At 52.1% G+C, this 16,264-nt stretch overlaps 1 protein-coding gene and 1 long non-coding RNA gene across 7 annotated transcripts; one reads left to right on the top strand and one right to left on the bottom strand.

Moving 5' to 3' along the window:
* Positions 1 to 638: 638 nt before the first annotated feature.
* Positions 639 to 10,352, bottom strand: Dusp15 (dual specificity phosphatase 15). Of its 6 annotated transcripts, none has more exons than XM_078051584.1 (7): positions 9,619 to 10,340; positions 8,909 to 9,024; positions 7,272 to 7,354; positions 4,330 to 4,379; positions 3,329 to 3,403; positions 2,042 to 2,213; positions 639 to 1,273 (listed from the first exon to the last, which is right to left on the bottom strand). In XM_078051584.1, the coding sequence occupies exons 1-7, from the start codon at positions 9,711 to 9,713 to the stop codon at positions 980 to 982; spliced, it is 885 nt and encodes a 294-aa protein (XP_077907710.1). In that variant the 5' UTR covers positions 9,714 to 10,340; the 3' UTR covers positions 639 to 979. The 6 variants fall into 6 exon arrangements, with proteins under 6 accessions (XP_077907710.1, XP_040132374.1, XP_077907711.1 ...); XM_040276440.2 differs by having other exon boundaries at positions 639 to 1,261; positions 9,619 to 10,300; XM_078051585.1 differs by having other exon boundaries at positions 8,991 to 9,024; positions 9,693 to 10,299.
* On the top strand, positions 7,346 to 14,477 carry LOC144378099 (uncharacterized). Its single transcript, XR_013439634.1, has 2 exons — positions 7,346 to 9,662; positions 14,071 to 14,477. It is a non-coding gene; the product is annotated as an uncharacterized LOC144378099 (long non-coding RNA).
* Positions 14,478 to 16,264: the final 1,787 nt, after the last annotated feature.

Consider the following 16,264-nt stretch of genomic DNA (forward strand, 5'->3'; position numbering starts at 1 on the left):
GTGCTCAATGAACATTTGGTAAATGTAGGAGAAATAGAAGATTGGGATGACAGGAAGGTCATTTCATTCAGGCCCCCTACACCCAGGGCTTGGTACAAAGTTAGAAGCCCATAGCAGTGGCTGTTGGGTTATTGCTACTTCAAACTCCTCAGCTCTGATGACCTCTATTCATTCATTCTTGGGGTCAGTCCCAGCTCTTGCTTTTAAACTCTAGCTGGGAAGGATGATTCCCACTAGCTGGAGGTGGGTTCTCCCCACCAGTAACCTCCCAAATCAGGAGCTACTTCCTACCAACTGTCATGAGATTTAGGCTTCCCAGTTCTAGCTGTGTGTTCCTGAGCAAGCTGCCTGACCTTTCTGAGGCTTACATCTTCCCCTAGAATAAAGTAAACTTAAGCAATGAGAGGTCAGGTGTTGGGGAAGCGCTACTGGACCTTACTGGCCAGTCCCTGTATGGAGAAGAGGTGGGGGGCTTCGAGAGATGGAAGGAAGTACTTCGGAGCCTCTCAGGAGGGAGATCAGGGCTCTGGGAGAGAGGAGGGGCTGTGTCAGGAGTTCGTGGTCCCAGGATCCAGCTCACCTGGCCCTGTTTTCCGCAGACACCAGGGTCTGGCCTTTGTTGAACGACAGGCACGGGGTCAGGCAGCTTTCGTGTCTCTTTAATATCCCTCCAGCCCCGTCCACCCCTACCCTACCCACTTCCCGCTCCCGCCGCCACTACGGGTGGAAGCCGGGGCCCCTCCCCCAGCCCAAGGACTAAGGCACCAGGTGGCTGCAGCTGGCCGGCCCGGACACAGACGCACAGAGGGAGGACACACTGACCGCAGACGGACGCAGACAAGCGAGGTGGGCGTGGGGGCAGGGATCGGGCCTCTGCGGGGCTCCCACAGCCTCTGGGCCCGTCCTGACGGTGGGGGGCCCAGACAGCCCCCGAAGGGGCGGAGCGGGAGGCCGAGGGGAGCCGCTTGGGGAGGGGTCCTCACTTGCCGCCCTTGCGGGACAGACACCGCGGGAGGCAAGAGAAAGTCTGCTTGACGCGCGCCAGCAGCGGCAGCGACCGGTGGGCGTCCCGCGTCGTGCGCGGCACCAGGCGCTGCAGGGTCCCCTCCGAGGCTGACGAGTGCGGCGGGGTCGGGGCGGCCGAGGCGGCCGAGGCGGCAGAGCCCTGGCGGCAGCGCTTGCACAGCGGCAGCAGCGCGCGTACGTCCTCCTCGTCGCGGAACGGGCTCTCCCCGAAGCGCTCCTCCAGCTGCCGGCGGAGCTGGGGTGGCCGCTGCGGAGTCAGGGTCTGTCCCGCCCCAGGGCCGCCGCCCTCGGCCCGCTGCCCACCCCGCCCGCCCTCGCGAGCATCCCTTGGCCTCCCTTCTCGGAGTTCCAAGGCGTCGCCGAGAGTCCCTCTCCCTCTGCAACTCCCTCCATTTTCCAGATTTGCTAAAGTGACCCCCACCTACACAGCGGGGGCCGCATGAACCCCTCCCTCTGGCCTCTGACCACCTCGGTGGTCTCAGCAACTGCGCTCACCAGGGCTTCTTTCTAGCACAGCCCTGTAGATAAGCCTCTGGGGACCCTTCTGTCACCCTGCTGGGAGCCTTCAGGCCGTTCCCAGCTCTCTCCTCTTTCCTCCCTCCTCTCTCACCCTTTGTGCCCTGGGTGACCTCAATTCCTGAAATTCTGGGAGAGATTAGGAAGAGGATTGCTTTGACCTCAGAAAGATCCAACGTTGGGGTGTGGCAGGGCCAGTTTTCCCCCCAAGAGGTTAAACCCTCAAAACTTTAGGTGGCAGGCAGATAGATAGGGCCTGACGGCATGTTGGGACACCTGGCCAGACTGAAGGGTCTACAGACTGGTCTAGGGGCAGCCCCCAAACCCACCTGGCTGTTAACAGAAACTAAACTCAGGAGCTGATTAGTTCAAGACCCCAGGATAATCTGCCAGATCTGAAGCCTGGGCTGAATTCCTCCCAATCCTGCTCAGGTTCAAGTGGAAAGAAGGGTCCCCGGACCCCCCCCCCCCAGTCCAAGCAGCTCCTGCCAGCCCTTACCTTCCGGGAGTTTCCCCAGCCAAACTCCTCCAGCTGCTGCCTGAAGCCTGGGTTGGGGTTGGCGATGGGCCGGGTGGCCTTGATGGCTTCAAGCACTTCCCTCCAGCCCAGCCCCGTCACCGTCATCACATATGCTGTCACAATGGTGGTACTGCGGGAGATGCCTGCAAAGCTGGGGTCCCCAGCAGCCCCCAGGCTTCAGGTAAGGTTCCATCTCCCCCATACCTCCCAGGCACCCGCCCACTGCAGCGCCCCTGCCCTTTCCTCCAACCACAAGCAACTGGCCAGGACCTCTCCTCCTAGCTCCTGGTCTTTGCCCATGAGATTCCCTCTGCCTGGCATTCTCTCTCCCACATCAAGGGCAAAACCTCATTCATTCATTCAAAAAATATTTCCTCATCATCTTTTCCTTTTTCAGGTCCTGGGGATACAGGGGGGGCGGATAAAAAAGCAATGGTCTCTGCTGTCCTGGAGCTCAGTAAGTTGGGGGACACAGACACTAACCAGAGACATGATTTCAGGTGTTAAAGATTAGTCTGGGGCCTAGGAGTTCCACAGAGGAAGAGGTGCTGATCTAGTGGGGATGATGAGGAAGGGTCAGGGAAGAGGTTTCAGAGGTCTTGAGAGGTAGGTAAGGGTCAGCCAGCCATGTTCTAGGCAGCGTGCACCAAGACCGTAAGGTGGAAGTCTGGTGGATTTGAAATGTGGGAGTCTAGTGCAACTGGAACCGGGGAAGGAGGGAGAGAGAGGGCAAGGCTTGAGACAGTGGTCTCATGGAGGCTCCAGAAGTGCCGGCCAGGCTCAGTCTGGTTCTGCCAGAGCCCCAGCCAGGCACAGGACAGGTGCTTGGTGAGAAGTTGTGGAATGAATGACATAGGCAAGGCCTGGGGTAAATGAGTAGATCAAAAGTCTCTCCTCCTAGCCTGGATTCCCCACCTCACAAGCCTGAGAGGCAGGAGAGGGGGAGCCAGGAGGAATGGACTGCCCAAGTGCTGTGTGACCCCAGCCCAGTTCCTGCCCCTCTCTGGGTCATCTCTCTCTCTCTCTCTCTCTCTCTCTCTCTCAACAACTCAACAGCCCTGTCAGCTCAACAACCTTTTCCCCATTTTACAGATGTCAAAACTGAATCACAGGGAGAAACAACTGCTGGGCTAGGACCACAGGGCTGGTAAAGAACCGGACCCTGACTTGAGCCTGTGGGTGGCTCCTCTGGATGAATGGCGGACTGTGGGTGTTGTGGCTGTGTGTTGGGGATGGAGGACAGCCACCAGCTCCCCCTCAACTCACCAGTGCACAAGGCAGTTCCCCCCATTGAGCCGGCAACAGTGGATGAAGCTGATACATTCTTTGAAGTGCTTTTTGCTGGAGAAGAGAGGACAGAGGAGCGAGTATGGGGCGGTTTCCCGGGAGCCCTTTCCTCGTGGGACTAGCAAGGGACAAGGAGCCCTGAGCGCTCAGGGCAGCCAGCGTTTGCAGGGGGCAGGGGGAGGTGTGGGAGGCAGCGGTGGTGGCAGGCCAGGAGGGGCCGCCGTCCCGCAGAGCGTCCCTGCAGGGTCCTGGGGTCAGGTTTTGGCTTTTCAAGGAAATAGGAGGAGACCCGGGGTCCCACTTCTCAGGGTCTTTCAAGAGTGGGACCCCGGTCACCTCCTACCTATGTCCTTGAAAGGCCACACGTAAGAACATCTAGGAACAATGACAGTCAGCCGTGGGCTGGGAGCAGAATTCCCCACGGGGCAGGAGTTTAGCCTGGGTCCATCCCGAGCTGAAGGGCACGGATGCGGATAACTCTAGCAAAAATGTCTGTTTTCCTGAGCCCCCACTACACAGTAGGTCCTGTCCTAGATCCTTAAGGCATGTCATCGGACCTTTGAAAGCCTCCTTGCCTCTGGTCAGAACCCTGTTTTACAGATGAGGCTCAGAGATGGGAAGTGATTGTCACACAGCAGTGAATGGCAAAGGCTGGCTGGAACCCAGATGTCTTAACTCCAAGGCCAGGAACAGGCTGAGCCTCACCTTCTGGAATCTGCTGGTGCACCTGATCCCTAGAGGCAGGGAACTGTCCCCATGTCACTGCTGAAGATCCCTAGAGGCAGGGAACTGTCCCCATGTCACTGCTGAGGCTCAGGAATGAGGGATGGGGACCTCCCACAAGAGCAGGGTTGAGACAGAGTCAAACTTGGGTAGAGGTGCCTGTGACAGCTGTCCGGTGTGAGTATTCTCTGTCCTTCCTCAGGCCTCCCCTCCCCCACTGCCGGAGGTAGCTCTGTTGGTCATTCAGGGAAACTTACATGGGTACTTCGGGGGTGTCAGCCACCGGGATGCGAAGGTAGGTGATATCCTGCAAAGACAAAGCACACCTGGAATCCCAGTGACTCTGAAGCCCGAGGCGCAGAAACACAAGTTTGAGGCCATCTTGAGCTATTTAGCAAGGCTTTTTCTCAATCTAAGTTTTTTTGTTGGTTTGTTTTAAAGGGCTGGGGGTGTACCTCCTTGGTAGAGTCCCCCTAGGTTCAATCCCCAATAGCACATAAACAAGCAAAAACCCACGCTAAGGGAGTGAGGACCTTTCCCTCCCCCATCTCTCCTTGGCCTGAGCAACCCAAGTGCTGTGTGACCCCAGCCCAGTTCCTGCCTCTCTCTGGGCCACTCTTCTCTTTCTGTCCAAAGAAAGTAGATACCATTTCTGTGAGCCTCCCAACTCTGTCTGTGATTCAGAGCTTTCTGAGCAGACAATGCCCTAACTTCATAGGTGTCTTGGACATGAGGACTTGATAAGAAGGACTTGGCAAACCTTTTATCCAATAGCCTGGGAAAGTGTCTCCCCTGCAAGTGGAGATTGCAAAATTACATAGTAAAAAGGGCAGAGCAGATTTGTTTATCTTGAAAAGAAGTAAAAATTATAAAACCAAGTTTACATATTAGTCAAGGAATGAACTGCGGGTAATTTTCCCAACACATTTGCTGTGATACCCTTTGCTTCATGCTTATTAATTTCCACATAATTTTGTCAAGATTCTTTCTGCTCACATCCTGAGGCCCTCATTGCTTTTCTTGAGGACCTCCTTTGATACTTTGGTGTTCAAGTGGCCCACCTCTAGGCCCTCATTTGCCCAAGGCTTCGTGTGAAGTCCTGGCCTTCTCTACCTAGCTCACACTCCCCAAGGTCATGAAACCCTGCATCTTTTGCAAGGTTTGCAATTCCACTTTGCAAAACATTTGGCCTTGGGTTTGCATGATATTATCAAACTCTGCTAAATTCACGGGTGCCTGGGATGGAGAGAGGCCAGTGAGAGGAGGGAGGGCCGCTGGGGCACAGGCTCATTTTTGTAAGCAGTCACCTCACAGGTAAATATATGAATAACTGACAACCCTCCCTGTGCAGGGATTTAGATTGCATATTCTCAATACTCTAGAACGAGGCTGCCCTATAAAGCAAACTCACACTCCCAATGGCTTGGAAATTTCTTCTTTGACACTGAAAGTCATAGATTATTGGAGGGTGCCCTTAGAGACTATCAAATCTGTCACATGAAAAAATGGAGGCCTAGGGCTGGGGTGTAGGTCAGAAGAAGAGCACCTGCATAGTATGTCTGGGCCCAGGGCTTGACCCCCAGCACCTCAAAAAAGGACCCAAATGGAATAAACTGAGCCCAGAGAGGGAAAGGACCCTACCCCCCATAGCACATCTGTGGCAGAACAGATTTTCTTTTTTGGTAATAGGGATGGAATCCAGGGCCGCTTTACACTGAGTCACATCCTCAGCTCCCCAGCCTTTTTTTTTTTTTTTTTTTGTGGTTCTGAGGACTGAACCCAGGGCCTTGTGCATGCAAGGCAAGCACTCCACCAACTGAGCTATCTCCCCAGCCCTTGCAGTTCCTCTTTTTTATGTTTTATTTTGAGACAGGGTCTCACTGTGTTGCTTAGGGCCTGGCTAAGTTGCTGAGGCTGGTTTTGAACTTGAGATCCTCCTGCCTCAGCCTCCCGAGCCGCTGGGATTACAGGCATGTGCCACCACGCCTGGTGACACAGACTTATAAACAGATGAGGAGGAGTCTCTGTTTCTGTGATAAGAATATTTTAAACTTTGGTATTATATCAGTTTTAATTTGTTGAGCATCTATTATGTGCCTGTCAGCCACTCAGCGAGGTAGGTACTGATATAAAAAATTCCATTTAGTAGGTCAGGTAACTGAGGCTCCGAGATGGGAAGTCTTGTGCCCAAGGTCAGCAAGAGAACAACTGATGAAGATGAGAGCCCAGGTCTCCTACTGCAGGGCCTTTGGTCTAGACTGACTGCTTCCCTCCTCAGTCCTGACACCCTCACCTCCCCTCTCCCAGGATTCCATGTCAATGCAGCCCCTGCAGTGGGGACCACACTTTGCAGTGTTGGAAGCAGATTCACCACCCTGCATTCTCTTTGCATCTTCACAACAGCCCCTGGGGGACAGTCAGAGTTGGAGATCAAAGGCCCAGAGAGGTGAAGTCACAGTCCAAGGTTGCATAGCAAGACACATCCCAGAATCATTTGTTTGGAATCATCCATTCAGTAAGGCAATGGGAAGATCTTGTCCACCCTCCCCTGTCCAGTACTGGGAATTGAACACAGGAATCTTGACCACTGAGCTATGTCCCCAGCCCTTATAATTATTTCAAACTTCAAACAGGGTCTTGCTAAGTTGCTGAGGCTGGCCTCAAATTTGCAATATCCCTGGGCTGGGGATGTGGCTCAAGCGGTAGCGCGCTCGCCTGGCATGTGTGTGGCCCAGGGTTCAATTCTCAGCACCACATACAAACAAAGATGTTGTGTCCGCCGAAAACTAAAAAATAAATATTAAAAATTCTCTCTATTAAAAAAAAATTGCAATATCCCTGCCTCAGCCTCATGAGGAGCTGATATTGCAGGCATGCGCCACTGTGAGGGCCTTTGTGGCTTTGTGAGGGCCTTTTTAAGCATCAAGGAGAGACTTCTTGGGCCAGATGTCCTGTGCTCAAATCCCAGCTGGAAAGTTTCTTAGATGTGTGACCTTAGGTAAGTTAATTTACCTCTCTGGGCCTCAGTTGCCAAATAAGGATTATAATATAAACAATCCAATGTTGAAGAAGGCATAAGCATGAGTCAAGAAGACAAGACAGGACCTGGCATATGGTAGGTAGTTGATAAATGGGTGCTATGAGGATCTAGAGCCCATCCCCCACCTATGCACAGCCCTGGAATGGGGGTTCAGAATACCTGCAGAAGAGGCTGGGGTGACTCATGAATAGAGATGATGTGTGTGATCTTATTCCGGCCCAGCTGATCCGGGTCTTTGGCATCTGAAAGAAACAGGTGCTTGCGCCAATTTGGCAAGTATGACTTATTGGGTACTGAGGCTAAGTACAGCGAGAGCCGCCACCCAGCTCTGCACCTCACTGCTTCGCTCCCGCTGGGCCCCTCCTCCCCTGGCTGCGGTTCCTTCCCCAGGTCCTGTACACCCCGAGGCTCAGAATGGCCTCTGGGGCACCCAGAGGACACAGCCCAGCCTCTCCCTGCCTTGCTCACGCTGTTCTTTCCATCCCAAACACCCTTGCCCAGCACATTCTTTGACCCAGCAGTTCTGCCTCTAGGAATCTGGGGACAGAAGCGTTTGTACACACAGAAAGCTGTTGGGTGGCAGACAGTGTTCTCTGCAGCGCGGTTCATATCAGGAATAGTTAAACAATTACAACCACCTCATGTCCATCAGAAAGGGACTGGGTAAATAGTGACATACTCATAGTTTGGAACACTGTGCAGACATTAAAACGATCTCTGTGCTGATGCGCAAGAATGCACACAGTAGACTTTGAAGTGGGAAGTTCAGATTCCAGAACAGTGTGCAGGATAGGTTTCCATTTTGTTTGAAATATTATACCTTGTATCTACAAAGATATATGGAAAACTACTCAGGGGTAGGTCCCACAGTAGCCTTTCTAGGGACTGGATGTTTAGCCCATGCAGACCTTCTAGGATCAGAATAAACGGCACATGGCCCTCGTCTGCACAAGGCCATGCCTTACTCAACAATCATCTTGGGAGTATGCAGCCGTCGGGGTCTGGGGGTCAACTCCCTGGCTCCTTATCCTCGTGGGACTTATATACTTAAAGAGGATTCAGACCTTAATATAGCCAATGGAAATCAATGTGGCAGGAGCTACTGGGGTCCCAGGAAAAAAGGGACCAGGGCTTACGGTAGAACATCTGAGCTCCTCCCTTTCAACACTGTAGACTGCAGTGGCTTTTCTATTCTGAATCCCCCAAGCCCTGGACCACCTGCCTCAGCCTGTTTCCTCCCTCACAAAGATCTCTGTTTAGATTTGCTTCCCTTCTGCCACCTGGAAGCCCCTGAGGAGGGGGATGGGGGGGGTGCTGTCTCTTTGTCCCCATCCCCCTTTGAAAGTTGGGAAATGTTGGATGAGAGAACAGGGAAGGCAGAAGCTTATAGACTCGCCAGCCCAGCCTCAGCTGGATGATGGGTCTGTGCTTACAGGAGGGCCTGAGACCCCTCCTCGGGAGAGAAGGGGATTGGGGATGGTTCCTCAATTCCCAGGTGGAAACACACCCTCAAGCAGACCTCAGCTCAGAAACACAGGGCCAGAAGGGCCCTGGAGAGGCTGGTGGGCCTTGAGCCAAGGAGGCGGCAGAGGTGCAGAGCAGACTTGCCGCATGGTCCCAGCTCAGATCATGAACCTTGCCCTTTGGCCTTGTGGTGAAATCGGGGTGGAGGTTGGCATGGGGAAGATGTCAGCATCAGACCCCAGCGCTCCAGGGCTGCCCCTTCCCCCTCCCCCCAGCACCCCCCCAACCCCCAGGACCCCTTTCCTCCTCCCAGCCTGGTGTGGCTTCCCCACCTCTAGCCCCATTCCTGTCTCTGGTGTGTGGGCCAGAGTATGATGGTGGACTCAGGCTTGGGACAGAGTGGGCAGTGCTCACCAATGAAGTTTCCGAGGTAGAGTCCAGGAAGTACCTAGAGGAAGAAGGGGCAGGGGTCAGCAGCGCAGGGCCGTGCCACTTCCCACCTCGGGTGTCTGGGAGACTCACAGCCCCGCTCTGTCCCATGAGGGTTCCTCAGGAGCAGTCGCTGAGGCTTGGGCCCTCTGTGAGAGAGTCTGGGGGCTCTGGGGGAGGTTGGGGGAGCAGGCCAGCAAGTTAACCAAGGGAGAGTCAGGCTTGGGGACCAGCGAGAGGGAAGAGGAGGGAGGCTTAGGGGACAGAGAGGGAGGGGACAAAGGGCCCAGGGGGAATGGGAGGAGAGCAGAGGAGTGGGCTGGGAGCCGGAGGATGAGGCCAGTGCAGGTGTAGGGCATGCAGGGGCCGGGTGGGGAGGGTCGGAAAAACAGCACCAGAGTCTGGGGAGTCTGGGAGAGGGACACAGCAAGACAGGGCAAGGTATCCCCGAGTCACAGCCACAGAGATACAGCAAGACACAGAGTCGCACAGAGGACAGACAGACACAGGCAGAGAGAGAGAACTCGCCGCGGCCTCGGAACCTCAGGGACACAGAGGTGTGGACACACAGGGCTCAGAGAGGGACCAGAAGGTCAGAGGCGGGCAGACCGACCTAGTCGCAGCCGGTGGCCTGCCGGAAGGGCTGGAGACAGCCAGGTGAGGGATGCGCGGTCGCCGCCCCCCTACCTTGGTCATGCCATTTCCCATGATCCTGGGGGCGGGGGTCGGGGCGCACCCCCAGCTCGCCGCCCGGAAAGCGCTCGGGTCACAGCTGCCCTGCTGGCCCGGGCCCGGAGCCTGCAGCCTGACGGGGAACCGGGGGCCTGGCGTCCGCGGCCCTACCCAACCTGGTCCCGCCGCCGCCGCCACCGCCCGCCGACCCCCGGCCCTGGAGGGAAACGAAGGAGCCGCCGCCGCCGCCGCCGCCGCCGCCACCGCCGCAGGCTCCTCCTACCCCCTCGGTCATGTGGGGCCCCCCCGTGGGTCGTGGCGGGGGCCGGACAAAGCCCCAGTGTGCTGGGCCCACGGCCCGCGGGACAACGGCAGCTTGTTGCGGCCGCGTGGGGCGCCACCTCCGGAGGTGGGGGCGGGGCGCTCCCCCCCCTGGCACCGTCAGGCGCGGGCGGCAGCGGTGTCCACGGAGCCCCCGGCGGGTCCACCGGAGATCGGGCTCCCGCGGCGCCCGACCGCCCTGCGCCCCTGCGCCGAGCACCCGCTCCCCGCCCCGGGTCTCCAGCCAAACGGGAGGCGCCGGGACTTGGGTCGCGAAGGGCTCCCAGCTCTTCAGTTTGTGTGCGCGACAAGAAAAGTGGGTGATTTCCTTCTGCTACACCACCCCGTCCGTGCAGCCTCCGCCAGCCCTCTGCCTTTCTCACTCTTCATTCATCCGCGTCCCCACCTTCCTTCTCACCCATTAGCCCTTCTGCACTCTCACCCATCCTCCCATCCGTCCTTCCTCCTGTCCATCCATCCATCCTCCCATCCCTCCTCCTTCCTCCTGTCCATCCATCCATCCTCCCATCTATCCTCCTTCCTCCTGTCCATCCATCCATCCTCCCATCCATCCTCCTTCCTCCTGTCCATCCATCCATCCTCCCATCCCTCCTCCTTCCTCCTGTCCATCCATCCATCCATCCTCCCATCCCTCCTCCTTCCTCCTGTCCATCCATCCATCCATCCATCCTCCCATCCTCCCATCCCTCCTCCTTCCTCCTGTCCATCCATCCATCCATCCTCCCATCCCTCCTCCTTCCTCCTGTCCATCCATCCATCCATCCTCCCATCCCTCCTCCTTCCTCCTGTCCATCCATCCATCCATCCTCCCATCCCTCCTCCTTCCTCCTGTCCATCCATCCATCCATCCATCCTCCCATCCATCCTCCTTCCTCCAGTCCATCCATCCATCCTCCCATCCCTCCTCCTTCCTTCTGTCCATTCACCCATCCCCTGATCCATCCTCCTTCCTCCTGTCCATCCATCCATCCATCCTCCCACCCATCCTCCTTCCTCCTGTTCATCCATCCACCCTCCCATCCATCCTCCTTCCTCCTGTCCATCCATCCCTCCATCCTCCCATCCATCCTCCTTCCTCCAGTCCATCCATCCACCCTCCCATCCATCCTCCTTCCTCCTGTCCATCCATCCATCCTCCCATCCCTCCTCTTTCCTCCTGTCCATCCATCCTCCCATCCCTCCTCCTTCCTCCTGTCCATCCACCCATCCTCCCATTATCCTCCTTCCTCCTGTCCATCCATCCATCCTCCCATCCCTCCTCCTTCCTCCTGTCTATCCATCCCTCCTCTCATCCCTCCTCCTTCCTCCTGTCCATCCATCCTCCCATCCATCTTCCTTCTTCCTGTCCATCCATCCATCCTCCCATCCCTTCTCCTTCCTCCTGTCCATCTATCCATCCTCCCATTCATCCATTCATCCTTCCGTTTACCCACATATCCATCCATCTATCTATCCTTTCATCCTACTATCCATCCACCCACCCACTTGTGCATTCATTATCCCATCCATCCATCCATCCATCCATCCATCCATCCATCCATCCCTTCTCCCATTCATCCATCCATCATCCCATCCCTTCCTTTCATCCACTCTGACCCCTCTGAAGATGGTGTCAGCTGGGCAAGCTCTCCTGGGACAAGGCATAACTACTTTGGGGATCCCAAATATTAGAGGTAAAATCAGGGGAAGGGAGATGTGGGAGTATTCAAATCACCTGGGTTCTGGGTTAGGAAACTAAAATGGTATCTAATTAGAGGCAAGAGTCCTGGAAGACCAAGGTTCAAGACTCTGTTCACCTCTGACTTGTGAATGAGCAACCCTGGGAAAATCCCCATGGGGTCCCAGCTAACTCTGTACGTCTAGGTCCAAGTATATAACATAACTGAGATCAGACATCTCTTATGGGACTGACATAGAAGCAGCTAAACCATCCTCCAGGGATCACCCTGTCTCTCCATCTTGTAGTACTAGGTGACTGTGGGGAAGTGTCAGCACACAGCAGGACAAAAAGAGGACATAGTCCACTTGAAATGTGGTGACTGGAGATAAAACCTTTTCTTCATGTTTTCTTTCTTTCTCAAGTTCATAGCACACAACAGGCTGCCTGCCTCAGTTCTCTCTGTGCTGAGTTTCCTCATACAAACACAATTATTCAGCAAGTACTTGCTGAATTCGAGGTACTAGGTACCACACATCTGTGGACGAGGTGGAGATGGTTCCTCTCTTCATTAGCTAACAATCTAGACCAGCACTGCCCAAGAGGACGCCAGCCACAGGTGTCATTTAGGTTTCTAGTAGCCACATTTAAAAAGTAGAAGGAAATTAATTGTTAATGATTTTATTTAACATACTATTTCTACAATATTATAATTTCAGCACAGAATACTTAGGATTATTCATGTATTTTATATCACTTTTATTGTATTGTCTCCAAAATCTGGTATATGTTTTATACAGAGTTCATCTTAATTCAGACAAACTACATGTCAAATGTTTAAGGGCCAAGTGTGGCTGGGAGGTGCACAGGGAGCATCTCAGATCTAGGAGAGAAGGCAAATGAAACTAGCAAATAATACATTCACAAAAGGGGAAGTTTTCTATCAAAGGCACAAAGGGAGTCAGGGAGAACCTCTCTGAAGGGGGGACAGGGGACTGGGATATAAGGACACACTATTATAAGAGTGGAGAGAGTATTTCCAACAGAAGGGACAGCACTGCAAAGGACCCATGGCGACAAGAATGTGGCCTTTGTCAAGAGCTAGAGCAGAGGAAGCTGAGGGAGGTGGTAAGAGATGGGGCTAGAGAGTGGAGTGGGGGCCCAGCACGCAGGACCATCGATGGCCGTGACTGGGCCTTGACATTGTTTTCTCTGCCATGTGACAGAAAGCATGGGACACTTTACCCCAGGAGGCCAGGTCATCTGGTTTAAATTTTAAGTCCCTCTCTTACCCTTACTAACTCTTCCCTTTGGGAAATTGGTGAGTAGTGGACTGTGGCCACCCAGGCAAGAGAGGATGGTGCCCTGGTACAGAGTGGACGAAGAAGCTGGGAAGAAGGGGGTGGGTACTCAGCATAGATGACAGTTTGGACAGTGCAGCTGATATTCCGGGGGGAAGGAAGGAATGCTAGGATGGCTTCAGGCGCCCTGCCTTGACAGTCATTATCTGAGCCACAGGAATGAAGCAGGGCTCTTCAGCAGCTCCACACATGTTTATTCGGTGCCCAACTACACTTGGAAAATTGTTCCCAAGATGCGCTGACACTGAGTTTCCCAGAATGCCCCACTCCAAATGGAATAAAGAGATGCTGACAGCTGGGTGAGGTGGCGCTCGCCTGTGATCTACTTGGAAGGCTGAAGTGGAAGGATCACAGGTTCAAGGCCAGTCTAGGCAATGCAATGAGAACATGTTTCAGAATAAAACTTTTAAAGGGCTGGGGTTGTACTTAGAGGTAGAGTGCTCACCTGTGTGAGGCCCTGGGTTCAAGCCCCAGTACTTGGGGGAAAAAAAGAGGAAGGACAGAAAGAAAGGAGGGAAGGAGGGGGAGGGGAATGATAAAGGACCCTGATGATTAGGTCCCCATCCCAGCCCTGGCTGTAGCAGCTCTGTGAACCTAAGCAGGTGAGTGTCCTTGGGTCTCTTTTCTCATCCCTACAGGGACAATTATGACAGTCCTGTGTACCCTCACTCGGTCATTAGGGGGAATGATCTAGACACATGTATGAAAGAACTGTTGTTCAAAGCCCCGAAGAAAGGAGAGATATCTTATTAGACTTAATAATTGATTAGCTGTGTACTGTTCAGCCTTTGAAAATGTTTGTTATTGCAAAGCCCAGTTTTTCTTCAGTCGTGAAGTGACTGTTTTACAAGCCAGTTATATGAAGATGCTAAAATTGCAGGTCTCACCCTGTCATTCCCTGGCTTCCAACCCTTCGGTGGTTGACTGAGGTCGGCAAAAATGATGGTTCTCTAAAGACATCCAACGTTATGCTGCCTGGGAAGGGGGAAGTAATATCGTGGATGAAATTATGTCTGTTTGTTTCTTCCTGCAGGTGGAATCCAAGTTGCTAATCAGCTGATCTTGAGATGGGGAGAGACCCTGGATTCATCACAAGGGTCCTTTCAGTGAAAGTGAGGGGATAGAGTGAGGGTCAGAGGGATGCTGGGGCGCTGTGACTTCCCGTTTGGAAGATGGAAGGGGGCCACTGTTAGAGTCTGTAAACAAGTCAAAATAACACCTGGTATTTTGCCAGGGAAATGTTAGAGTTTGTAAACAAGTCTGGATGGTGCCTGGCAAAATGCCAGAGGGAGTGGTTTGAGAAGTAACAAAAGCAAGCCATTAAGTGTGGAGATTCCTTATTGGTTGACTGATGTATCTAGTTTATGCTAATTAAGATAAGCTGTGCAAAATGTATAAATACCTCTGTTGTCCTACAATAAACGGCTTCCATTCCTGCTGTATCAACGTACACAAGTTATTCGTCACCCTCGGTTATTTTGCTGCAGCCGGACTGCGGCAGGCCACCAGCCAAGGAATGCAGGTGGAAACCTCAAGGCAACCGATTCTCTTCTGGAGCCCTGCTAGCTCAGTGAGACCCGGGTCAGATTCCTAACCTCCAGCATTATAAGATAATACCTTCGGGTGATTTCAAGTCACTAATTTTGTGATAATGACAAGCAGCAATTGGAAATTTGTAAGCTCCCCAGTGCCCTTAGAAAAAAGTTCAGCCTGCTTAGCATGACCTCAGGGGCTCCGTCTTCTGCCAGCAGCATCTTCAGCAAGTTGCTTAGCTTCTCAGTTTTATCATCAATAAATAAGGAGAGGGGGAGGGGAAAGGCCTGTGGATCTTTATGTGATTAAATGAGAGGACATATTGAGTAGCTAGGTAAGTCAGCAATTTAGTTAGACCCTGTCTCTAAAAAAATCTGTTACCAAATCTGTAAAAAAGGAAACCAACAAAAGCATTCATGCTTAATGGCCTTCTATCTCCCCTCCTTGACAATCTCTCCTGGTTCTCATCTGCATTTTTCTTCCTGTGACATACTCCATACTCTCTGAATTAGCACATATTGTTCCCTCTGCCTGCAATGCTCTTCCCATCCCCTTTATCAGGCTAACTCTCATTTCTTCCTGAAAGTCTTTACTGACCCCGTGTCGACTTGTTTGGACCACCCTGTTATGCATTTCCCAAACATCCTAAACTCCTCTATCATATTATTACTAGGACTTGAGGGTTTTTTCAATTTAAGAAAAAAAATCTAAAATCCAGATAAGGAACTGCTTGACCTATTTGCTTCAACTGGATTGTTTAAATAGAACTTTCCAAATAAACTTGAGTAGTTGAAGTTGTCCTTCTCCAATTCCTTTCCTCTCTCCCCAGATATAACAATTCTTATGTGCTTGATGTGTATCTTTTGAGACATGTTTTAAAACTTGTCACACCTAATATACCCATAAGAATATGAAACATACTTTCATATGTATGTTTATAGTTAACACAAATTATAACCTTATAAAATATATCATTCTGAAACTTTTATCCACTGAACAATAAGTTTGGGGGACATCTGAATCATTTTAATCATTTTAATAGTATTTAAATTTTTTTTTTAGTTGTAGACAGACAGAATACCTTTATTGTATTATTTATTTATTTTTATGTGGTGCTGAGAATTGAACTCAGTGCCCTACAATGCTATATTTTATTATTAGAATATACCCCATTTTATTCATCTACCATCCTCCCAATGGACATTTAGATTGTGTGTAATAGTTTCCACCATTATAAAGAAAGTTGCAAAGGAGATTTCTGTTCCCTGAAGTTTGTAGTTCTTTAGGTAGCACACAAATGCGTGCACACACATGCACATACACATATACATACACACTTTGTGGGGATTTTGTGTATCTTCTTTTCCTTAGCATAATGCTTTTGAGGTTCATTCATGTATCAACATTAGTAGTTCAAATATCAGGAGCTGGAGTTGTGGCTCAGAGGTAGAGCCCTCGCCTGGCATACATGAGGCACTGGGTTCAATCCTCAACAGTACATAATAATAAAATATTGTGTCCACCTATAACTAAAAAATAAATATTTAAAATAATGGTCCAAATATCAGCATGTATCAATACTTCATTCTTTTATTCTTCTTTATGGCTGAATAGTATTCTATTATATGAATGTACTGCAACTTGTTGGACATTTGTAATATTTCCGCTAATTTAAAAAAATTTTAATTGTTGAT

This window comes from Ictidomys tridecemlineatus, chromosome 5 (assembly GCF_052094955.1).
Source record: "Ictidomys tridecemlineatus isolate mIctTri1 chromosome 5, mIctTri1.hap1, whole genome shotgun sequence".
Lineage (NCBI taxonomy): Eukaryota > Metazoa > Chordata > Mammalia > Rodentia > Sciuridae > Ictidomys > Ictidomys tridecemlineatus.